General features: G+C 45.1%; 1 protein-coding gene across 1 annotated transcript in view; it reads right to left on the reverse strand.

The window, feature by feature from the left end:
• The window catches only part of VWF (von Willebrand factor), a 155,897-nt gene that overhangs the window by 25,035 nt on the left and 104,741 nt on the right, over nt 1-26,121 (reverse strand). The window contains exons 38-43 of the mRNA XM_082222998.1: nt 16,363-16,568; nt 11,656-11,758; nt 10,540-10,614; nt 9,547-9,651; nt 8,973-9,178; nt 8,280-8,429 (exon numbers count right to left, since the gene is read on the reverse strand). Of these exons, the coding sequence (XP_082079124.1) occupies nt 8,280-8,429; nt 8,973-9,178; nt 9,547-9,651; nt 10,540-10,614; nt 11,656-11,758; nt 16,363-16,568 (845 nt within the window). The remainder of the gene's footprint in view (nt 1-8,279; nt 8,430-8,972; nt 9,179-9,546; nt 9,652-10,539; nt 10,615-11,655; nt 11,759-16,362; nt 16,569-26,121) is intronic.

A 26,121-nucleotide genomic window follows, 5' to 3' on the forward strand; every position in this document is an offset into this window, starting at 1 on the left:
CCCTGTACCCCTGACAGCCGCTAAAAGCGCTAATAGCGCTAATCTGCTAATCCTTCAATGGGCTTGCTTTGCAAGCCGAAAAAACTGCTAGACCAGGGGTCTGCAACCCGCGGCTCCGGAGCCGCATGTGGCTCTTTTACACCTTTGCCGCGGCTCCGGGGCGGATACTAGCGAGGGGAGGAGGCGCATTGTGCGCCCCGAGACTCCCCACTGTGGCGGGCGCTGTACTGGCTGTGGCATCACATGGGGGCGGTGCGTGCGTTAGTCACGCACCGTCCCGACGTCACCTTCCCGCCCGCTGTCAGATCGCGGCTCCGGAGATATATTTGTTTTAAATGTCGCAATGGTTTTGCGGCTCCCAGGTTTTTTTTCCTTCGGAAATGGGTCCAAGTGGCTCTTTTTGTCTTAAAGGTTGCAGACACCTGCGCTAGACGAAGAGAATCGCAGAACGGATTCTTTTCGTCTTGCGAGGCACCACTGTAAATACTTCTGATACTAGGGAACATAAATTAATTAAATCTAAGAGAGTTTCCTGTCCCTTTTCAAAATGATTACATGAGAACAATGTACAGAAAGTGGTAGAAAGCTTTGCATCTGCTACAGTCAAATTTGTGGTGATTCTGTCACCTCAGCTTTTTTGCTAACCTGGATGTTTTCACCGTCAGAATGTCTGCTTTCCTTGTATTGTTTATCCAATTGTATTATGCTGTTGGGATTTAGAAATTCAACGAAGATTTAAAACACAAGATGTTCCTGTGATAAATATTCCTAAAGTTGGTCATATGGACAGCATGAAGATCACTATCTACGAGACTTGTGGGGGGAAATAATAATAATACTTGTCCCAGGAGGCAACGTTTTATGTAATTTTCTAGGTTTGAGCAGGTGATTTGGGAGTAATAATAAGCAGCAGCTGTGGGGAGACTTGCACATATTCTGTTACAATAACTCTTTTGACTTGCTTTGCCAAAACAAGTACAATCCAACAGTGAGACCGAGGACAACACTTGCACTTTTCACCATGTTCTTTCTACTTGTAAAGCCAGAATTGGGGTTTTTTGGGAGACAATACTCATATTATGGAACAATGCGCTCAAAGAAGCCTACCAAAGTCTCACTACTTGCTTACCGCCAACTGCTGAAACTATTTTTCTTTTTCCTGGTGGTTTTTGGACATATCTGTGTTTCGAGTGTTATTATAGCTTTGTTTGAATTGCTTTTTTTAATGCCATTGCCTGCTTCTTGGGAGAAAAGCAATGACAAACCTAGACAGCATCTTAAAAAGTAGAGACATCACCTTGTCAACAAAGGCCCGTATAGTTAAAGCTATGGTATTCCCAGTAGTGATGTATGGAAGTGAGAGCTGGACCATAAAGAAGGTTGATCATGGAAGAATTGATGCCTTTGAATTCTGGTGCTGGAGGAGACTCTTGAGAGTCCCATGGACTGCAAGAAGAACAAACCTATCCATTCTGAAGGAAATCAGCCCTGAGTGCTCACTGGAAGGACAGATCGTGAAGCTGAGGCTCCAATACTTTGGCTACCTCATGAGAAGAGAAGACGCCCTGGAAAAGACCCTGATGTTGGGAAAGATGGAGGGCACAAGGAGAAGGTGACAGCAGAGGACGAGATGGTTGGATAGTGTTCTCGATAGTGCTCTGGTCCATGGGGTCACGAAGAGTTGGACACGACTAAATGACTAAGCAACAACAACAACAACATATTCTGGTCTTTATATGGAAACACCTGGGGTCAGACTAAGACTGAAGGAAGGCTGTGGAATCTGGTGCAAGGCATCTCTGCAAGGACAACCCCACAGTTTAGGAAGGTCTCTCTGGGTCAGACAAAAGAGATGGAGCAAACAGGAGCCACGACAAGGTAACCCTCCTCCTCTGCCCATTCTAGATCTCCTGTTGCTCCTGCCTTTATCTTATCTCCTGGGTAAAAGGTAAAGGACCCCTGAACGGTTAAGTCCAGACAAAGGTGACCATGGGGTTGCGGCGCTCATCTCGCTTTCAGGCCGAGGGGAAGCATCAGCCAGTTTCCAGTCTGGGCCAATGTTGAATGTACAGTGGTACTTCGGGTTAAGTACTTAATTTGTTCCGGAGGTCCGTTCTTAACCTGAAACTGTTCTTAACCTGAAGCACCACTTTAGCTAATGGTGCCTCCCGCTGCTGCTGCACCGCTGGAACACGATTTCTGTTCTCATCCTGAAGCAAAGTTCTTAACCTGAGGTACTATTTCTGGGTTAGCGGAGTCTGTAACCTGAAGCGTATGTAACCCGAGGTACCACTGTATTCAACTGTAAATTTGTTCTGTCTCATTTTCTGAGCATTAAACACACACACTATTGCTTTTAAATTGCACACATTTTTATGCACATCCCCTGAAATTTTGTGTTTTGGATGCGTTTTAAGCCTTAAATATTCATCTTCACATGCTTTTCTGTGTCCTCCCCCCAAAAATATGAAATTTTCTTCACATTTTGTAAAAATCACACCAGAGAAGTATGTAGTCCAGTTATTGCCTGTCTTTTGAGCTTTGTCATGGAACTGATTTGCTTCAAAATGAAGCTGTAACAAATGTTTAATCTCTAGTTTCATCCGTTTAGGCAGTAAAAAGGTAAAGGTAAAAGACCCCTGGATGGTTAAATCCAGTCAAAGGTGACTATGGGGTTGTGGCGCTCATTTCATTTTGTACTGTTTTATTGTTGTTAGCCGCCCTGAGCCTGGCTTCGGCTGGGGAGGGCGGGATATAAATAAAATTTATTATTATTATTATTATTTCGCTTTCAGGCCGAGGGAGCTAGCCTTTGTCTGCAGACAGCTTTCCAGGCCATGTGGCCAGCAGGACTAAACTGCTTCTGGCGCAACGGGACACTGTGATGGAAACCAGAGTGTACGGAAACGCCGTTTACCTTCCCGCCGGAGTGGTACCTAGTTATCTACTTGCACTTTAATGTGCTTTCGAACTGCTAGGTTGGCAGGAGCTGGGACCAAGCAATGGGAGCTCACTCCGTCGCGGGGATTCAAACTGCTGACCTTCTGATCGGCAAGTCCTAGGCTCTGTGGTTTAACTCACAGCGCCACCTGCGTCCATTGGCTAAGCACACACTAATTTACCCCAAGACTTATAACAGATTAGCAGGAAAGGGGGAAATCTGGGAGGAAGAATGCTAGTATATCTGTTTGAAAGGAAGGTGATATAAAATAAAGCTCTACATCTACTAAGCTTCGTCTGACTCTACATTCTTTCTCATAAGGCAACTGAATGCAACCATTCAGTCTCCATTTCCCCTCTATAAATATGGGATAATAAAACTGGCCTATCTTACACAGTTGTAATGATTATAAAGCAAATGTATGCAAACTGCTTTGAGTACTTCCAATGTGATAAATGAATAATACTAAGTCTTCAAAATATAAGGTGACTTGGTATTTCATGTATTAATGCCTTCAATCCTGGCAATTCCTGTCTTTTTAACTTGTTAAATATTTTATTTAAAAATTAAATGTGCTATTTTCTTTTAAATGCTAGCATTCCTTTAAATAAAAGCCCTTTTGATCTTTAGTGCATCTAATGGTAAGTCCTTTTACACTCATGTTGAACATCTGGGGGAACTTTGTGACTTCAAATAAAACTATCAAACTGAAATATTAGTGATTAAACTCATAGATTTCATGGTCAACCTCTATTACAGTAATAATGCATCACGTGAAGCAAATATTCTAGTTTTCCTATGTCACACATTGGTCCAAAGGGTTGGGAAGTATTTCACGGTCAATTTACATATGATTCAACAAGTGTGTATGATTAAAGTGTATATTTCTGAAAATCAGGAATAGGGCAATTATTCTGCTTTAAAAGTGGTTATATATAATTAATGCATTTTCCAGGAAGAAAGAATCAAGAAAGCATATAAAGAAATAAATGCTTTGTTATTTTGTTTCTGCACGGAGGGTTTCAAAGTTGTCACCAACTTTATATGATTGCTGTGTTTTAAGATGTGCACACAAATCATGCTTACGAATCTCCAGAAGGCATTATCCACCTTGTGGCTAACTTAGCAATAGCAGCAGGCTAGATAGAGAAGATTTATGTGGCGTCTTTGTTGGTTTATGGACCACCCAGCCCACAACACTTTGCAAAGGAAAGGGAGAATGAAGCTATCATTGCTTCCTTGCTCAAAGTCCATTTCACAAGGCTGCATTAGCAATCTGATATGTGTTACAGAAGGCTGATTTGCTTCTAAAGCTAAATGTTGGTTTAAACATGGGGTCACCAATCCGATGGCTACAGGTGCAAAGCACCCCTGGCAGAGGCACCGGACTCTGAGCTTCCTTTAAAAAGGGGGCAGGGGATAAGTCTCTAATTATGAAAGGAAAATGTGCAGGTATGCTTCTAAGCCAGGCATAGGCAAATCTGACCCTCCAGATGTTTTGGGACTACAACTCCCATGATCCCTAGCTAACAGGACCAGTGGTCAGGGATGATGGGAGTGGTAGTCCCAAAACGTCTGGAGGGCCGAGTTTGCCTATGCCTGCCCTAGAAGTTCTTTTCTGAAAATTCTGCTACACAGTAAGTGTTTCTTGCAAGCGAGCCCAGAATGTATGGAGGTACATGCTAACCTCATCATCCACACAGATTAGGAGTTGTTCCTTTGTATTTTGTGAAGGAATCAGAAGACCGCTTGACCCTGAATTCATTGCTCATCGTACCCAACAATCAGCACTTCAGCATAATTAGTGTATAATTAGTGCAGAGCCAACTTGTGAGATAGATTGCGGGGGTTCCCTGCATCAGGATGTTGGGGTGTCCAGGAACATGGCAGCAGCGTGGCTTCCATCACTGGTGCCTCTTCCTCCATCTCCTGCCGCCGCCACCAGCTAGAGATTGCTTCCTCCTCCTTCCAGGGTGTAGGAAGGGGGGCGGTGGGAGCGGGTTGCCCCAGGTGCCCTCACTGAGGGGGGTGGCATTCGGTGCGCCGCCCCCTGCCCACAACTCCGAAGCCTACCTCGAGCCGTCGGGGTAAGGGAAGGAGCTGTGCCGCTTTCCTGGTGGCATTCTGCCCTTCCCTCTTCATTTTGACAGCTTGGGGGAGGCTTGGGAACCGCGGCTCGCTCCGCCCCCATGGGTGGCTCGCCCCGCCCCCGGCTGCAGTGCGCGTGCACCGCTCCGGGTGCCAGAGCGGCTAGCCCAGGCCTGGGAGAGAACCCTCCATACCACGCCACCCTCGGGAGCGCGCCCGCCCTGGGCAGCATGGGCATATACTCTCTGCCGCTGCCTCCTTCTCATCCTCAGCTGGAGCAAGAGGAGATGGAGACAGGCACTGAGGTCCAGCTAAGCTCGGCTTCATGCTTGGCAGCAGTTTTTTTAAAAAAATATATATTGGGGGGTTGCTGAAACAGACAAGAGGGAGATAGGATTCTATGCTGCCACTCATTTTGAGAGCAGCTTCTGAACCAGTCTTTTGCCGAGGCTTTCATTCTATCAAGTGTTGGCCCTGACTCGAACCTATGGCTTAGGGAAGGGGAAGTCAACATGGTGTCCTCCATACTGTGTGGGGTTATAACTCTCATAAGCCCCAAGCAGTGTGTCCAAAGATCTAGGATGCCAAGCTGCAGGCCCAACAATATCTAGAGGAGGCCACCTTGGCTTCCCCGGCTGAGGGTATATACAGAAAATACTATTTCATCTCTCATTTGAAAAAGACAACCCTGTATTTCAAGGAAGGTAAAGGTAAAGGCACCCCTGACAAATAAGTCCAGTCATGAACAATTCTGGGGTTGCGGCGCTCATCTAGCTATACTGGCCGAGGGAGCCGACGTTTGTTCGCAGTTTTTCCGGGTCATGCGGCCAGCATGACTAAGCTGCCTCTGGTGAACCAGAGCAGCACACAGAAATGCCGTTTACCTTCCCGCCGGAGCGGTACCTATTTATCTACTTGCACTTGTGGGCGTGCTTTTGAACTGCTAATTTGGCAGGAGCTGGGACCGAATAACAGGAGCTCACTCCATTGCAGAGATTCGAACCGGCAACCTTTTGATCGGCAAGCCCAAGCGGCACAGTGCTTTAACCCTCAGCGCCACCCGCAAGGAAAGCAAGCGAAGGCTTTAGCAAAAACTGAAAATCTTATCTAGGTTTAAATCCTCAGATAAAACATTTTAGTACTCCTCAGCAAAGAAACATTCTGAATTTAATGTTTTAGAAGTAGAAGGTGGATTTGGTTTAGAGCAGAAAAACATCCCTCCTGCAACAAATAATTTTTACACTGTCCCTTGGACTTCCCAGCTAAAAGTTATAATGTCCGTGATCCAAAAGAGCACACAGGAACCATCTGTGAACACACCTGGACTTTTTGGACTTTTTTTCCCCTCTGAGTTTCCGCCACAGAACTTCTCCTGCTGCATTTTAAGCACCCTGGAGTTTAAAAATCTGTTTTGGGGATTGGAATGAAAATGGTTTTAAAACTGACAATAGGGGGTGTGGATAGCTCATAATCATTTGTGGATTTTTTTATTTTTTTTAAAGTGGCTCCCTAGCAAAAGTGCCCCCAGCAAACCTGCTCTTTAAAGTAAAGGGAGTTTAAAATGAGATTTGGCAGCACCTCGAGTTTTTGAAAATCCAGCAAACATCTTACCAGCTCTGCTCATGTGCACAAGAAGTGTGCAGTGCTAGCCTGTTATTAAATTCTGTTGGCTGCATACTAGATCGTCTGCAAAGGAGTTTTCTTGGTGTCAGTTCTTAACTTTTTTACTACCTGCCACAACCCACACAGCGCCAGGGAATCTGGAGCGTGAAACCAACTGTAACTGGCAACTGGCCTCGCAGAAAACAACAGAAGCCAGAGTTTAAATTGCTTTATTAATATTAGTCAAGCAATAGGTGTCAGATTTTATAACTTGGCTAGGAACATTTAATACAACACTGGTTTGCGATGTATTAATGAATTTGTTTTATTGCACAACTGAGAAAATGTGCAGGTCTAGGTCTTCTTCTACATTATGGTCTGGAGGGGAATGAAACCATGGAAAAAGTTTTAGGTTAAGAGGAGACTGTGAAGGAACAGTTCCCACGCCCAGTTGCGCCAGAGCTAGCACAGGTCCCCACGCGATATATGTTCAGTGTCCTACATTGTGTGCCATGAACAATGAGGCCTCACTCCAGGGAGCAGAAGGAAGGCAAACCATACCAAATATGGTTTTAAAAGCCTCAGATCCACTTTTAGAAGTTACCTTTTGATGACCTTTTGTGCTTTTTGCTATTAGAGGAGAAAAATTATGTCCCGTTGCATGTTTCCTTGTTTGTGTCGACAGCCAGGAAATTAAGAGCCAAGTGTGTGGTTCAACTCTGAATGCCTTTTTATGTTTGCTATGCTTACAGCTTCGCAAGTGAAATTATTACTGTACTGCACAAGTCTTCACACTGAATATTTTAGCAGTTTTTTAAAAATATTTTATATATTTGGTATTTTATATTTTGTTAGATTATTTTGAACTTGACGTTTTGTAGCACCAAACAGCTAACTGCAAATTTTGAAGATGGGTGGATGACTTAATTCTGAGAAACCCATGCTGTATCTTAGTAATCACAGCATCCTTTTTTAAGTGCTCACAGACCGACTGTTGAATTATCTGTTCTAGGACCTTGCCTCATATCGATGTCAAGCTCACCGGTCGGTAGTTATGAAATGAAACTAAACTACTTTGTTACCAAAGACCAACAAATATAAAGTGTTAGGTATGCAAATCAGCCAACCATTCCGTTTAGAGTAGAAGCTGCAGTGGGAAAGGGAAAGAAGTTCAGTGATGGGTGAATCTGCCCATTTTCTGTTTCTCTCAGTTTCTCATTTTTCCGACCTTAAATTCACTTCTTCACATTTCCACATCAGTTTGAGAATCATGAAAACCACCAGCATTTTAATGCTAATTTCTCCTAACATGCTTGTTTACAAGGTTCTGTAAGGCATTTTCTATAATATAGTGCATTTTTAATTTTGCTTTCACTAATATCTGCGTTTTATGGTATTTTACCATAGTATATTGGAGAAATGTGAACTTCAAAGAAGTTCTCATATTGTTTCCAAATGTGCAAATTGGGTCTGAATCGAATTTCTTTCCCATCCCTACAGAAGACTAACAGGGCCATAAGACGATGGGTGCTTTCTAAGAACAGCCTTGCCGCCTTTAGGCCATCTGCTTCGCAGCAGTTATGCAAGGCTGCAATTTCCCTATTAGACAGAACTGCTATTCGAATGAAGATTTTGGAGTTTTACATACCGGTGGACAAATCTTATTGCACTCCTTCTCAAGGCATTCCGTAATTCGAAGCCCTGTAACAGCATCTTCCATATCTGTGCAGGAACATTCTGTGCAGCCTTCCTCCCAAATCTTCCCAATAGGATAGACAACATTTTGATGGACGCAAACCTGCCAATAATTAAAACATGACACTTACTTCACAGAAAACTGCACACCAAGTGTTCTCATGGGATTTTGCTGGGTTGCAAGGAAAGCAAGAATTCCTTTGTGTGTTCAGACCTTTTAACCTCCCCCTTAAATAAATTCAGACAAGACTCACATTTTGGTTTGGTTTTTGGCAGAATTTAGGCCACAACTTTATTGATTACAGCAAGTGACTGGTTGCATAGGCTCTGGTTAGATTAGCTCCATACACCCTTGCAGGTAGCGCTGACCCAGGGCACCAGCATAGGTCAGCCAAGGGTGAACATGTGGATAAGCGGAAAGCCGGGAACAGGCTATCTCTGCAACCCAAATGTCCCCCTGGACTACAGGACTTTTAGAAGACATCTGAAGGCAGCCCTGTTTAGGGAAGCTTTTAATGTTTGATGTATTACAGTATTTTAATGTTTTTTTGGAAGCCGCCCAGAGTGGCTGGGGAGGCCCAGCCAGATGGGTGGGGTATAAATAATAAATTATTATTATTATTATTATTATTATTATTATTATTACCTTGTCGGGGTTGCAGGTGTTAGATGTGCAGCCACAGTCATTAGTGAGAGTTGTTGATAAGTATCCAGCAGGGCAGGCCACTGTTGAATTGACACAGTCACAAGTACACTGAAATTCATCACAGCACTGAGTCTTCTTAATAGTCAGCTTCCGGTGAGGTGGGCAGGGAGCAATTGGCTGTGGGTTGCAATCCTCTTTTTTGCACACTAGGAAACAAAAAATCCAGAAACAAACAAGGCTATGCAACAAGCCAGCTGCAAAAGGAGCATTTGCAGTTTTTCTTTAAGAACAGTATTTCTATGCTGCCCAAACGCTAACGTTCTCAGGGCAGTGAATACAATGTGAAAACAGTAATTAGTTTATTAAGAAACAAGCAAAAACAAATAATCATTTAAAAAAAAAACACAGAACCACCACCAGCAATTAAGATAAACACCACAAAAAGAAATCAAGTACATGGAGCTCACAGAGCACATCTCATATGCTCATACATACACATAAACACACAAACATGTGCCAGAAAGAATTGCATAAGTAAGTAAAACCAGTATTTGATGTTTCAAAGGAATTTTACCACATGCATAATCTGGCCTGCATTTTCCAGGATTCGTCTGCAAAAGCTGGAGACCATCTTCACAATGAGGAACAGCGGGCATTTTGCAACTGACCAGGTCGCAGACTAAAAACAGAAAACAGAAAATGGAAGGAATCAAGCGTTACGCATTTTCAGAGCCAGCCCAATCCCCACACAGTTTGGATAACCCTGATGTTCCCCAGCTGGGGTCTGGGAGGTAGAAACGCCCAATGCCTAAGCCAAGGTCTCCCTACATCTGAGAATGTAATAAAGTTGCGGCCAATTTCAATCCCATAGCACGTTGTCATGAGTCATTATTCCTCCTGGGGGTCGCCTGGGGTCGGGGGGGTCTCCGCATGGCCACACAATTTTACTATTTATACCCCACATATCTTACTGGGTTGCCCCAGTATTCCAGGCAGCTTCCAACATATATAAAAACACAACATATATAACATTCCAACATGTATAAAAACACAACATATATAAACATTCGGGGAAAAACCTTCCCTACACAGGCTTGCCTTCAGGTGGCTTGGGGGTTGGATAACTCCATACCCTCCCACATTTCTCTAATGAAAATAAGGAAAAGCGGGAAATTCCAGTGTTATGTACTGAGTTGAATGGGATCCAAATGCAGCAGTCTGATTGGTCCTAGAGCAATGCATCAGTATGATTGGTCCGCATGAGCCACCCAATCCAGCTTCAGGTGGAAGTGAATCCACAACCTGATTGGCCTACAGGAGAATCCAGGAATTAGCCAATCACGTGCGGCCCATTGTGTAAATAATGTATATAAAGCAGATATTTTGGGGGAACTTTCATTCCTCACTACTATGAGCTGAATAAGGAGCATGAAATCCACACTCAACTCCGAGTATATTTCATCCAGGATCAAATCAGAAAGCGGGATGGCTTCTTTAAATCAAGGCCGTTCCTGGAAAATAGGGACACTTGGAGGGTCTGTGCATACGACCTCCCCCAGAGACTCACCGCATTCGTAGAACGGGCAACACTGCTCAGAATCCCTTCGTAATCTTGGAATTTCACAGGAACCACACGCAGGAGCTACAAGAGGGAAACAATAACCCACATCCATTAATACTCAAAGCAAGAACAGCCAAACTTTCCCTCAAGGGCCACTCTCCTCTACAGACACAAACCTGGAGGCCAGAATTGCGGTATATTTCTCATAGACGGCCAGGCCCTATATATATTTTAAAAACTGGCCCTGCCTGGTAGTGAGGGCTTCACAGATGAAATCAATGACCTGTAGAGGCAGGGCCAGCCCAATACATTTTGGCACCTGAGGCAAATCACAAGATGGAACCTCCCTCCCCATAAGGGAAGAAAAAGTGAGTGAAGATCTACATCAGGATCTGCTGCCCCTGTGGATCTGCTGCCTGAGGTAGTTGTTATGTACTGAAGTTCTCACCCTGGGCCAGCAGGGGGATACTGTAGATAGTTATGCAAATAAGGGATCGAAAGTGACGTTCAGTGATTGGATAGTTTTAGAAAGTTGTTACAGTTGCGTTGTAGTGGAGCTCTATATAAGCAGGCTGACTGAACCCTTCAGTTGAGTTCTGTCCTGGCCTGTGAATAAACAAGAGCTGTATGAAGAATTGCTGTGTCGTCTGATATGTTCACCCACAACTTAACAGTAGTCACCTCACCTTGCCTCATGAGTGGGCTGGCCATGGGTATAGTAAGAGGTAGGAATTAATACAGCTCCTGAAAAGTCTTTTCCAGTGGCTCTGTGCCTTGCTATTGCCTTTCTACACTGTGCAAGAGCAATTAGCCCTGCTCAGGCTTTTAATTGAACACAAGTGGACTTGAAACAGAGGACAGGGAGGGATGGGCATGCAAGCTCCATCCATCCCAACATCCCCAGGGGGCATATGGGCTCATTTTCACATCTTCATGTGTTTAACAGAAATGTCTGCACACATGTTTTAAGTGTGGTTTAAAGGATGCACGTAGAAGGCAGGGCCATGGGGTGGAAGTACAGGTAATGTCGGACCGACAGCTTAATCCATGAAAAAGCAGAGAAGTTTTAGATGGTAAAGGAAGTGTTACGTCTTTTTCGAAGGGTGGGAATTCTTGACTTACGCTGGGGGGTTGGACAAGGCTGAATGGCGCAGCTGATGGTCCTATTTTCTAGACACATGCAGATCTTGCAGGGTTCATTGGAAGGAATCCACGTTTCCAAGTGCTATGTGTTTGAAGAAGGGAAATTGTCTGATTATTTGTTATGCAATCTGGTTGTGGGGGGGGGAGAGGGAGAGGAGAGAGAGAGAGAGAGAGAGAGAGAGAGAGAGAGAGAGCTACCCAGAAAATAAAGCAAAACAGAATACTACATATGGTATTGCTTTGGTTTGTTAGAATAATTACAAGAAACCAGAGATGTTGCCCAATTTAACATTAGGGCTAATACATTTAGCACAAGATGAAAAGAACGAATCAGATCTCTGCAATGCCCTTTTCCTGACTTTATGAGTGCAATTATAAAATACTAGAGGAAATACAAGGCATTCTGGGGTTCTATAAGTTGAAGAACACATACCAAACATTGGCTGAGTAAGCCAAGTAAAGCTGGACCTTATAAAGTTTCACTAAATGAAATGTTTCAAATTAATCCTATTTTAGGCTGAGAATGTTCCAGATTTCTCGCTACAGCATATGACTATAGTCCTTTTCTATTGGATTCAGACTGGTAGTAAACAGACCTTGGATCACACATCAAAAAAACTCAGAGACATTGCTAAAAGACAATAAATAAATTGGTAGCTGATGAGCAATTGACAGGTGTTCTGCACATGAAGGAAAATGAGGGGAAATACATATAAGCCTAGTCTTGGGATTTCAGCCAAAGTATCAGTACATTACCCATGATCAGTGGATCTACATACACACAGAACATGCAGAAATCCATATAAAAGTTAGACAGAGGCAGGAATGGGATGTAAAGGAGGAAAGCGAAGTCCCTGGGGTCACCCAACAAAGTCAACTGACGAGCACAAAAAGACCTACTTCTTCACACAATGCATAACCAACATTAACAGCCACAAGATGCAGTGACTATCACCATTTCTGAGGGCTATAAAATGGATTTAATAAATTATCAAGGAGGATAAGGCTGTGTATATGTTATGTACTGAAGTTCTCACCCTGGGCCAGCAGGGGGATACTGTAGATAGTTATGCAAATAAGGGATCGAAAGTGACGTTCAGTGATTGGATAGTTTTAGAAAATTGTTACAGTTGCGTTGTACTGGAGCTCTATATATGCAGGCTGACTGAACCCTTCAGTTGAGTTCTGTCCTGGCCTGGCCTGTGAATAAACAAGAGCTGTTTGTAGATTCGCTGTGTTGTCTGATATGTTCACCCACAACTTAACAGTATATACTATACCTTTAAAGCACAAAGGATCCTGGGCACTGTAGTTTACCCCTCACAGAGTTATGGTTCCCAGCAACCCTTAACAAACTACAGTGCCCAGAATTCTCTGAGGGAAAGAACGTGCTTCGACTGAGCTTTAAGTGAATACACAGCATTGGAAAACCAAAATCTATAATTCATTACCGTTAAATGCACCATTTCCCCCCCACAGCCAGTCTCTCTGAAAACCCAACATAGCAGATAGGGAAGAGCCATTGCCTTAAAGCCCTGCTTAAAAGCTTTCCAGAGGCATTCAGTCAGCTGTCGCCAGCAGAAGCAAGACAAAGTTCAGAAGGTGCAGAATAGCTTATTGATCTGAGTAGCATAAATCTCAACAATCTCAGTCTCAGTGTATTTTAAGCCAGGAACTCTAAATTGGGGGACTTTGCAAAACGGTAGACTGATACATTGACATCAATAAAACAATATTTTCAATTACTAAATAAATAAGGGCTGAGAAGGGAGTGCGGCATAAACTTTTTGTCTTTGGAAATGGGGAGGCTATGGGGAGGAAATTTGGAGATTTCTGGGGAGGGGGAATTCAGAAAAATGGGATAAGTTTTTTTAAAAAGCCTCTGCCATCACTCTTGCCTCTGCCATCATCCTTGCCATTGTATGTATGCATAATGAAAATTCCCAGAAAGTTCTCCTCTCCATTGCCAAAATGTCTTCCCCCACTTTAATGGCCAACAGAAGGATTATATCAGGGGTCAGCATGATTTACCTTGCATGGGCCGGTTCACTCCAGCGGAGATCCGTCCGTGGGCTGGAGCGCGCAGACCCGAGTTCCAGCACCATGGAAGCAAATCCCCACTCCACACCAGTTTAGCGCAGTGCGCGGGGACTTGCCAAGTAGGCGGCTTGGTTCGGGGGCAGCTCGAGGGGCGGTTAAATGACCCCTGTGGGCTGCTTGTGGCCCATGGGCCTTAGGTTGCCCACCCCTGGATTAGATGGACTCTGGGAATTTCAGGAAGGTCCAAATATAGAGCATCCACCACCTTGGTTAGGAGCTGTTAAAAATGCCCAGGTGAGAAAAGCCTATCCTAGTTGCTTTTCTTACTCCACCTGTTCTCAGGCTACTTCTTTCTTTCTCAGTCCTGGTATTAAGTTACTCCCACTTCCCGATGTGACTAAATCCACTCTAGAACATACACCTACTATATGACAGGGCAGTGGTACTTTTATTAACTATGATCCCAGCAGAAATTCGGCCCACACTGTGGTTGCCCCTACCTCCATTGTTGTGGAACTTGAAGTATTACAACAGTATCTTAGCATGAGCCCTTAGAAAAGTGGCTCCCATATTTGATGGAGATTTGCTGCAAAGCGATGACGCCCTAACCCTGCTTCCTTTGCAAGGCTATTAAAAAGTTTGTGTGCATTGCATCACCCTTCTGCTGCTGCTTTTATGTCCTTCGGAGTTTTATGCATATTAACCTTCGTAATGCTGGAGATGGATGCGGGTGGCGCTGTGGTCTAAACCACAGAGCCTAGGGCTTGCCGATCAAAAGGTTGGTGGTTTGGATCCCCGCGACGGGGTGAGCTCCCGTTGCTCAGTCCCTGCTCCTGCCAACCTAGCAGTTCGAAAGCATGTCCAAGTGCAAGTAGATAAATAGGTACCACTCTGGCGGGAAGGTAAAGGGTGTTTCCGTGCACTGCTCTGGTTTCCCCAGAAGCAGCATAGTCATGTTGGCCACGTGACCCGGAAAAACTGTCTGCGGACAAACGCTGGCTCCCTCAGCCAGTAAAGTGAGATGAGTGCCGCAACCCCAGAATCATCTGCAACTGGACTTAACTGTCAGGGGTCCTTTGCGTTTACTTTTAATGCTGGAGATCTGGGACAGGACTGGCTGTGGGGAGCCTTATGTCCTTCCTCGTGAGTGGAGAAACTCGGCAGCGGACGGGGAAAGATTCTATGGCAAGCCAAAACGTTCCTCCCTAAATGGTCAGCGCTCATTTCTTTTGTCAATAATGTACTTGGAGCAAATTTAATTGCAGTTTTTGCAATTGCAAATTTAATTGCAGTTTTTGCAATTGCAAATTGCAATAATGTACTTGGAGCAAATTTAATTGCAGTTTCTTCTTCTTGGGATACCTGTAGTGGGAATTGGGGTTGCTTGTGCGTAAACTGCAAACTGCTCCAAGCTGGTTGTATAGCTAAAGCTTTCCCTGGTTTGACAGCCCTTACAACGCGGCTGTCTCAGTCACTGGCAGAATCCGTCAGTGGGTGTCTCCTAAACTTCCTCCAACATAAAAGTTCCTTGACTCCAAGTCTCCTCCTAGATTCTCTGCGCGGAAGCTTTCTGCGCAGCGTGGGCGTGCCAAGCGGAGGTCCTGTGCTCTCTCCGCTGATTTCACTGGAAGAGTCTCGGAGCCTCCCCTCCGCAGTACTCTCAGCCTCCCCTTTCTCCCTGGTGTCCCCTGGATTTCCTTCCCCAGCGGAAGCTCTCTCTCTCTCCTTGCTAGTTCCCTCCCCTGTATCACTGGAGCATCTTACCTCTCCTCTTGCCTCTGATGGCAGTTCCCTGACAATACCCTTAGGGGTTTCTATGCTGTATCTGGATTTGAAGAAAAGAGAGAGCTCTTAAACCAAGAGGTATAGGAACAAAAGTGTGAGAGCAAATGGAAAGCTGAAGGGTTATGTGTTTTCTTTAGTGGCTATAAATCAAGGGTAGGCAAACAAAGGCCTGGGAGCCGGATGTGGCCCAATCGCCTTCTAAATCCAGTCCGCGGATGGTCTGGGAATCAGCATGTTTTTATATGAGTAGAATATGCCCTATTATTTAAAATGCACCTCTGGGTTATTTGTGGGGCCTGCCTGGTGTTTTTACACGAGTAGAATGTGTGCTTTTATTTAAAATGCATCTCTGGGTTATTTGTGGGGCATAGGAATTCATTCATATTTTCTTTCAAAATATAGTCCGGCCCCCCACAAGGTCTGAGGGACAGTGGACTGGCCCCCTGCTGAAAAAGTTTGCTGACCCCTGCTATAAATGATACCCACAAGGATACAGACGTCATTATACCTGACCTGCCTTTAATTTGGAGGAGGGTTATGATAGAAGTATACATTATTTTAGCAAATGTATTGTTATGCATTGGGGGGGGCAGGGGCAGTTAGGCTGAATGCCCAGGCCCCCTTCTAATTCTTGAAATATAGCTAGCTTCCTGGTGAGTTAAGGAGAACAAAGCAGGTGGTTCTTGCACCTCCCTCTCTTGACTTGTGGGTGGTTAGAAGCACAAAGGCAGAATGGAGAGCAGAGAGTTGGAGTAACATGGATGTCCTTAAGTCAGCTGGAACCTAAGAACGATCTCCCTGGAAAACATCCGTAAGAGCTAGCCAAGATTCAGAAGCGCTACGCAATAACTAGAGATCTACCTGGTAGCGTGTCCCATCCTCACTGATGCACTGGGTGCATTCTTCTTCGTGAACACACCTGCCATCCAGGGTCACTTGTCCCTGTGGGCAGAAACAGCCTTCTGTGGGATAATCCATGCAGATTTCTGTGTTGGTACCATTCCCACAGTGCTTTATGCAGCCTCCTTGACAGTAGCCATACCTCATTGAGACTGGACATTCCATAGCTGTTAAGAACACCAGACACAAGGAAATAAACGAAATGGTAAGTAAACAAATAAATAAAAATTATTATTTGTCTGCAATGCAGATGCAATACAAAATAAAAACAGTCAATCTTAAATCCATCCTGAATGCTTGGACTAGGGGCAGAAAAATCTAAGTTAACTGCAATTCAATTCAATTTGATAAATAAATATTATTAATAATAATTTTATTATTTATACCCCACCCATCTAGCTGGGTTTCCCCAGCCACTCTGGGCGGCTTACAGCATATATAAAAACATAGTGAAATATCAAGCATTTCCTGACATAGCTGGGAAATGCCAAGAGTGCCATTTCAGATTTCAGTTGGGCACATTGAATGTTAAAATACAGAAGGAGAAGGAGAAGGAGAAGAAGAAGGGCACTTTCTGAAGTCTTTATTGTGGTTACCATATTTTTCGTTCCATAGGACGCTCCGTCCCATAGGACGCACCTGGTTTTTTTTTGGGGGGGGGGAAATAAAGGAAAATTTCCCCCTTTATTTCCCCCCCAAAAGCAGGTAGGGGAAACAGAACCAGGTCGAGGAACAGCGGGATGGCGGCGCTGCGCCTCCCTGCTGTCCCCCGAGTTTGTGGGGCTGGCCGATGTCTGCCCGGCGCGAGGGGCGCTCTGTTTCAGGGTGCCCTGTCCACCGGGCGGCAGGCTGCTATCTGCAGAGTGGGGAGCCCTGCGGGGAACTCCTGCAGGGCTCCCCACGCTGCGGATGTCTGCCTGGCGCGGGGGGCGCTCTGCTGCTGTGTGGAAGCCTTGGGAGCCCCACAGGAACTCCCGTGGGCTCCCAAGGCTTGCGGATAGCTTCCTGAAGCCTGGAGAGCGAGAGGGGTTGGTGCTCACCGACCCCTCTCACTCTCCAGGCTTCAGTGAAAGCCTGCATTCGCCCCATAGGACGCACAAACAGTTCCCCTTCATTCTTGGCGGGGGGAAAGTGTGTCCTATAGGGCAAAAAATACGGTAGCTCAAATTTAAGAGAAGTGAAATCAATGCATACCAACAAATCTAAAGCACTCAAATTTTGAATGCAGAATTGGCATTTAAAGAAGACTTTGATACTTAAGAGTTCAAAATGGCAAAAGTGGAAATTTGGGCAAAATTAAAATTTTGTGGCACTCCAAGTCAGAGACTGCTCCAAGGTGCCGCAGTTAACTTTTCAGGCTGCACATCACTGTGACAATTCAGGTCATCAGACAAACTTTGTTCTCCCTTCTCCTTCTGCCTTTGCATTTTGGCAGGTGGCTGCAAAGGGTCTTTGACATCTCAATCCGTCTCGTGGGATATACTATGCAAGAAAGATTCAAAGACGGGGCCCTCGATCGACCTGCAGTGTGTTTAAAATATGTTCACGTTTGTGCTTGAATGATATTAGTAAAGCAACTGCAGCGGACTTTAATGAAGGTGTTACCCTTGTAGCATCTTAAAACGGGAAAAAATATATATCACAGAGACATCTTTATCAAAAGCCCTGCCAGAAAGTTGGCTTTGTAGCTGCTGAGCCTGCTCTCTCATTTATTTAAGTGACTATTACAAGTTTTATGAGACTTCAGCACAAACATAACCCAGAACTTTTCCTATCCCATGTATCATTCTTTCATACACTGGACAGGATCATCACCGGCTATTCAAGAATGAAACAAAATTATGTGTAACCCAGGGAGGGTCATGGTGGAAAGTCATTGCTGTCATCATGGTGGCTGCCATTGGCACTGGTGCACCATGAGCTGAGCGCAAGAATCCTGTTACCACCTCCTTTGGATGAAAGAACATTTTGCTTCTCCAACCCCCCCCCCCAAGTTCTCCTTCCCTACCCCCTACCCCCCTTTCCCCCATCATAGCCCAATAAAACCTTAGAACAGAGCAGTCATTGGAAAAGGGTGGCGTAACACCATGTCGTGTCACACATTTGTCAACTATATACAAGGGAAAGAGAAAGGTAAAGGACCCCTGGACGGTTAAGTCCAGTCAGAGGCAACTATGGGGTTGTGGAGCTCATCTCGCTTTCAGGCCAAGGGAGCTGGCGTTTGTCTGCAGACAGCTTTCCGGGTCATGTGGCCAGCATGACTAAACCGCTTCTGGTGCAACACAACACCGTGATGGAAGCCAGAGTGAACGGAAACACCGTTTACCTTCCTACCAGAGTGGTATCTATTTATCTACTTGCACTCGTGTGCTTTCGAACTGCTAGGTTGGCAGGAGCTGGGATAGAGCAACGGGAGCTCACCTTGTCATGGGGATTCGAACCACTGACCTTCTGATTGGCAAGCCCAAGAGGCTCAGTGGTTTAGACCACAGTGCCACCCGAGTCCCTACAGGTAGGCTCATCTCACCCCATAGCATATATAATTTGGACCTTATGAAAGCTGTGCCTTTGGGGTCGGGTGGCAGGTGGACTGTAAATGTATTCCCTGGCTATTTCTTGCTGCAGGCATGCATTGCTTGTTCACATCCATTACTACAAGTAACTAGCCAAGGATTAATTTATTTTTAGTTTTACAATGCCCTCTCCTTTCCACAGACAGTGAGGTCATGTTCAGAAATGAGAACATTTTCCTAAACACCATCAGCATCCATCTGCAACTTGTTCGTTGCAAGGCATGATGCTCATAGGTTACATCATACTTTTGTATTTACTTAATTGCGCAGCAACATTGCTTTCTTTTTAGCTCCAGATCGGGTCCTTAAAATACGTTCATGGCTATAAAAGTCAGAGGTATTATTTGTAACGCTTGCATCAAAATGGAGGCATAAAGCCTCTCATGTGGGGCTTTCCTTGTGCTGGATCCAGAAGATGCAGTTGGTGCAGACTGCTGCAGCACAACTGCTGGCAGGAGTGAGGCCTTGTCAGTATATAAGACCCATGCTCAGAGATCTGCACTGCTTGCTCATTTGCTGCCGGGCCAAGTTCAAAGTGTTACTATTCAAGTTCAAAGTGAAGGAGCGTCTCCACCCCCATCGTTCTGCCCGGACACTGAGGTCCAGCGCCGAGGGCCTTCTGGCGGTTCCCTCATTGCGAGAAGCGAAGCTACAGGGAACCAGGCAGAGGGCCTTTTCGGTGGTGGCGCCCGCCCTGTGGAATGCCCTCCCATCGGATGTCAAGGTGATGGAAAACTACCTGACATTCAGAAAACATCTTAAGGCGGCCCTATTCAGGGAAGCTTTTAATGTATGATATTTTAATGTTTTTTTGGTTTCTGTGGAAGCCGCCCAGAGTGGCTGGGGAAACCCAGCCAGATGGGCGGGGTACAAATAATAAATTATTATTATTATTATTATTATTATTTGCATGGAAAATTCTTCAAACCAGTTTACCTATTGTTATGTACTGAAGTTCTCACCCTGGGCCAGCAGGGGGATACTGTAGATAGTTATGCAAATAAGGGATCGAAAGTGACGTTCAGTGATTGGATAGTTTTAGAAAGTTGTTACAGTTACGTTGTACTGGAGCTCTATATAAGCAGGCTGACTGAACCCTTCAGTTCAGTTCTCTCCTGGCCTGTGAATAAACAAGAGCTGTTTGAAGAATCGCTGTGTCTTCTGATATGTTCACCCACAACTTAACACCTATCATCTCGCCTTGCCCCACATGTGCCCACTGGACCGCTTCAGTCGGCAGAATTGGAACTGCCACAGATGCCACATAATACCTGTTTTCTGCACTTGTAAAAACTTGATCATTTCTTGTGGCAGCGCCTACAACTTTGGAACTTCCTGCCAATTGAGATGAAGCAGGTGCCTTCACTCTACTCTTTTCGGCACCTGCTAAAAACATTCCTGTTTAGACAAGCCTTCCCAGATGTTCAGAAAGTTGAGGTAATTTTTTTTCTTTATTATGTTTTAAAGTAGGGTTGTGAATTTTTCTCTGTTTTATTGCATTATCAAAACGTAAACTGCTTTGAGGTTTTTTATTATCAAGCGGTATATATATTTTATGAAATAAATAAAAGTTTAAACAAAATTATATTAAAAGTAATAGTATTACTTCCCACAGTGAGCTGTTCAGATATATCAGTCTGTTTAGAAAACAAAATTATGAACAGTACGCGAGAGATTCCCTTCCCCCCACCAATATTGTAACTTAGTGTCAACCAATGAAACTGACTGACAGTAGATTTAGCATGACATACCGTAACTATTTCCCAACACAATGCACACTTAGCTTAACTTATCAATTCACTATAAAACTATTTAATTTTATATTCATTTATTAAAGTTGTAGACTGCTTTTCACTTCAGATGTGGTCCCAAAGTGGATTCCAACACAAAATGTGATCGACAGACTTCAGAAAAGGATTAGAGAAGATCAGTTGGCTCTCAGCACAATCAACATTTAAGCAGAGAGGCTCAGAGATTGGGCAACCTTCACATTATGAGTCAATAACAATGGGCTGCGGGTGGTGCTGTGGTCTAAACCACTGAGCCTCTTGGGCTTGCTGATCTAAAGGTCAGCGGTTTGAATCCCCACAACGGGGTGAGCTCCCGTTTCTTGGTCCCAGCTCCTGCCAACTTAGCAGTTCGAAAGCATGTCAAAAAGTGCAAGTAGATTAATAGGTACCGCTCTGGTGGGAAGGTAAATGGCGTTTCCGTGTGCTGCTCTGGTGCTGCTGTTCTGTTGCGCCAGAAGCGGCTTAGTCATGACCCAGAAAAACTGTCTGCGGAGTGGACAAAGGCCGGCTCCCTTGGCCTTTAAAGCACTGCAACCCCAGAGTCGTTCGCGACTGGACTTAACTGTCAGGGGTCCCTTTACTTTTAAGAATGGGCCAGTGTAGAAATTAGGCTGGTGGGAAAGAGGAGATACAATTTGCACATTGCCCAACTTTTGAGGGAGGCAATGGAAAATGGAACAGCTAGCTGAAAAATCCACTGCAAATCAACACCAGAGGTCCAATCATTGTCAAACTCACGAATCAGGGCCGAGAGGGGACGGCAGGTGATCCTAAATCTGAACCTGGGTGCTATGTTCTCTAGCTCAGAAACCCTGTGGTCAGTGGCTGGAGCTGAAGAATCAAGGGGCTAGAACCTGAAGTGCAACAGGCAAAAGTTACTGGCCTGTTGACCAGACAAGGGCAGAATGACAGGCCTGGTCAGTACACAGGCTTCATGCTGCTGACCAGTTGTTGAAGCCAGCATCACCGGCTCCTGTTCAAAAGAGATCTCCAAGTCCTGCACAAACACGGTCCCAGATACAGGTTCCAGATACAGCCCATATAGTTTCTCGTTCAAGCCCAGGTAGCCCTAATATCAGGACACCCAGAGAAATGTTGTAAAGTAAACCATTTGAAGATCAGTCTACATCCCAATCCCAAAGAAGGGCAGTGCCAAAGAATGTTCCAACTACCGCACAATTGCACTCATTTCACACGCTAGCAAGGTTATGCTTAAAATTCTACAAGGAAGGCTCAAGCAGCATGTAGACCGAGAACTCCCAGAAGTGCAAGCTGGATTTAGAAGAGGCAGAGGAACCAGAGGCCAAATTGCAAACATGCGCTGGATTATGGAGAAAGCTAGAGAGTTCCAGAAAGACATCTACTTCTGCTTCATTGACTATGCAAAAGCCTTTGACTGTGTCGACCACAGCAAACTATGGCAAGTTCTTAAAGAAATGGGAGTGCCTGATCACCTCATCTGTCTCCTGAGAAATCTCTATGTGGGACAAGAAGCTACAGTTGGAACTGGATATGGAACAACTGATTGGTTCAAAATTGGGAAAAGAGTACGACAAGGCTGTATATTGTCTCCCTGCTTATTTAACTTATATGCAGAATTCATCATGCGAAAGCCTGGGCTGGATGAATCCCTAGCCAGAATTAAGATTGCCGGAAGAAATATCAACAACCTCAGATATGCAGATGACACAACCTTGATGGCAGAAAGTAAGGAGGAATTAAAGAACCTTTTAATGAGGGTGAAAGAGGAGAGCGCAAAATATGGTTTGAAGCTCAACATAAAAAAAAAACAAAGATCATGGCCACTGGTCCCATCACCTCCAGGCAAATAGAAGGGGAAGAAATGGAGGCAGTGAGAGATTTTACTTTCTTGGGCTCCATGATCACTGCAGATGGTGAGAGCAGCCACGAAATTAAAAGACGCCTGCTTCTTGGGAGAAAAGCAATGACAAACATAGACAGCATCTTAAAAAGCAGAGGCATCACCTTGCCAGCAAAGGGCCGTATAGTTAAAGCTATGGTTTTCCCAGTAGTGATGTATGGAAGTGAGAGCTGGACCATAAAGAAGGCTGATCACCAAAAAATTGATGCTTTTGTATTATGGTGCTGGAGGAGACTCTTGAGAGTCCCATGGACTGCAAGAAGATCAAACCTATCCATTCTGAAGGAAATCAGCCCTGAGTGCTCATTGGAAGGACAGATCCTGAAGCTGAGGCTCCAATACTTTGGCCACCTCATGAGAAGAGAAGACTCCCTGGAAAAGACCCTGATGTTGGGGAAGATGGAGGGCACAAGGAGAAGGGGACGACAGAGGATGAGATGGTTGGACAGTGTTTGTGAAGCTACCAGCATGAGTCTGACCAAACTGCGGGAGGCAGTGGAAGACAGGAGTGCCTGGCGTGCTCTGGTCCATGGGGTCACGAAGAGTCGGACACGACTAAACAACTAAACAACAACAAACCATTTGCCTTATGAATAAGGACAGTTGTGAACCCCTGCTTTCCATCTACCCACCCACCTTTAAGATCCCTTCTTCTCCCTGGCCTTAAGGGGTGTGACAACAAATGCAACAGCAGCACCGCAACCTGGGGGAAGCTCCATGAAGAATTACATTGCAGCTCCAGGAATTAACTAGTTCTCAAACAGAGATCTGCAGAAGTAGGTTAAATTAGGTTTGGTAAACCTATACGTATTTTTATTGGTCTGCAGTGTTACAGTGATTAAGCAATGCTGTCCACTGAGTCATTTGTGTATTCTGCACAATGTCCTTGTAATTGACAATGCTATTCCTGGCCACCCTAAGACATGCACCTGCTCCTAAGAAACAGGGAAAGAAGATGCCATTGTTAATACACCAAAGACTACTTTATGCGAACTGGTAGTTAAATTGGGGAGTTCTTTGGCTGTATGTGGCTATGTCACAAGCTGAGAATCTGAGGAATTCAGAGAGGTTATTAAAATGCCTGAGCCTTGGATGCTATGACGGGAAAACTGGCTTTCTCACTAAATCCAGGAAATGGCAGGCAGTGCTTTCTCTCTCCCTCTCTCCCCCCCCCCTCTCTCTCTCTCTCTCTCCTCAGATTATTCCTTATGGAGTATTTGCAGTAGGTAGTTTCTGAAAACACTAGGCTACAATAACAGTGTCTTCTCAAATACGTCTTGTGCAGTTCTCTAAGAACTGAAATCTATTTCATTCTGCCTAAATTCGCTTTCAATTTCTTCTCTGCAGGACAAATGAAACCACCCAAAACACAGAGAGATGCCTTCTTCATATACTTCCAAGGTGGAGACTAGACTGCACCTTTTGTTGTGGTTGCACCAACCTTTCAGGCAGTGGTTATTTTATGTGCAGGCTTGTGTGGCTGAGTAACAGAGGAATATTATAAAGAGTGAGAGGGAAAAGAGCAATGCTGTACAGGAGAACACCTTTCACCGTGTCCTTCTAGGGAGAAAGAGGGCAGATCAGCAGAGCAGTGGGAGTTAACAGTAGACAGGAGAGTCATGGCATATTCAAAATTCATATCCAAGATTTGTCTTGGAGACAGCCTATTGTTTTTAAGAAAACTGAAAGTGATGTAAAAGACACTTAATTTCCCGTTGAAGATAGGCACTTTTTATTTACTGGCATCTTAAGTCCAGGGACGTCTTGCCCATTGAGGCAGGTGGCGCGGGGTGCCGGGGTGCCAAGTTCTGGAGGGTGCCAGGGAAGAGGTGGAGGCTGGGCGTGGCGCCTCCCGGCATCAGCTCATGCCCTTGCCCACCTCGCTGAAGCAGCACCCCACCCGGAGCCTCCGTCTCTGCCTCTTCCCCGCTGGAGCCGCTGCCCACCTCCTCCAGCCCTGCAAAGCTTCTGGCAGTGCCGTAAAAAGGTTGGCAACTCTGGGAAATGGGGGGCGGGGCACCGGAGGGATCTTTGCACCACGGCGCCGGAAATACTTAAGACCTGCTCAGACCAAATGGATTTTTGAAACTGGAACATAAGAAGAGTCTTGCAAGATCACAGGTCCACTTAGTCAATCATCCTGTTTCCAACAATGAAATACGTCTCTGAGAAGTCAATAAATAAAGCATGGACAACTGTCCTCCCTTAAGTATTCCAAGGTATGCTACCTCTGAAGAGGAAAGGTTCGTTACATTTCCTGGCTCACCCCCCCTAGAGCAAATGTGAGATGATACCACGACCAGCCGTTTTCAACTTTCCGGGGCGAAAGCTCAACAACCATCTTCTAGCCTTAGAAAGGAGAGCTTGGTGTCAAATTAGACTACCAATGGCCACTAGCGGAGGAAGAGGAGTGCAGGGGGAGTGCACTGCCCGTGGCAGCGTGATCCTGGTGGGGTGCCATCGCGGCTGCCTCCCCTGCCCGCGCTGGCCGCCATGCCCCCGCAGGTGGCGTGCCACACCCCCGGGATGCGCGCCAGCCCTGCTCCCTCCTGCTCTCCACCCCCCGGTGCCAGAGCATGAAGCTTTGCCACTGCCAGTGGCAATCACATGTATTTCCCACATAAGTCCGCAAAACTGAGCAAAGGGTTGGAGCACCCTCTCTATGAGAAAAGGTTGAAACATAAAGAGGCTGGATATGCTAGGGACAGCAAAATATGAGTGAGATGGGAAGAGTGAACAGAGAGCATTCTCCTTTCCTCATAATAATAGGATTCAGAATAACCCAATGAAGTTGATTGGCAATAGGTGTAGGTCCCAATCAAGACTGGAGAGCCCACGATGGTCGACTCCATTGGAGAGGGAAGGGGAAGGGTCAACTCGAGAAAAATGTAGCTCTCTCTGCCCCAGCAAAGAGAAAGTGTGGGAGGATCCGAATCTAGGTGTGGCTTACCAAACCTCCAACTGAATTTCAAAGAGCAATTCTCACCACGGTTAATTGCATGTATTTAATTGTATTTATTTTCACCCTTAGTCATCTTTGTAAAGGAGCTACCACAGTCAGTGTAAACATCCAATCTAACCACAGCTATTAGTGAGGATGGTTTAATAATAGAAACAAAACAAAACCAGCCTCCATGTCCAAAGTAGTATTTCTCTGAATATCAAAAGCTGGGAAGAAACCAGAGCGGAGGGCTACTTTCTTCACACCCTGCTTATGAACTTGTAGACATATTTGCATGGTTACTGTTGAGAGGCAGCAAAATCAAAATAAGTTATAAGCAGGGAGGACAACAGTCTAAATTAAAAGGTATACATTTCACACCTGTGTGTCTATCATACATGTGACTATGTTGTCTTTGCTGGTAGTCAAGGCGGGGGGGGGGAGGGGGAATGGCCAACCTTCTCTTCCCCACCCCCACCTCCAAGGCTTAAATATTGTGTTCTGAAATTTGAGGCAGCTCAAAGACCAAGTTGG

The sequence above is a fragment of the Podarcis vaucheri genome, assembly GCF_965113315.1.
Source record: "Podarcis vaucheri genome assembly, chromosome: 5".
NCBI classification, from domain to species: Eukaryota; Metazoa; Chordata; class Lepidosauria; order Squamata; family Lacertidae; genus Podarcis; species Podarcis vaucheri.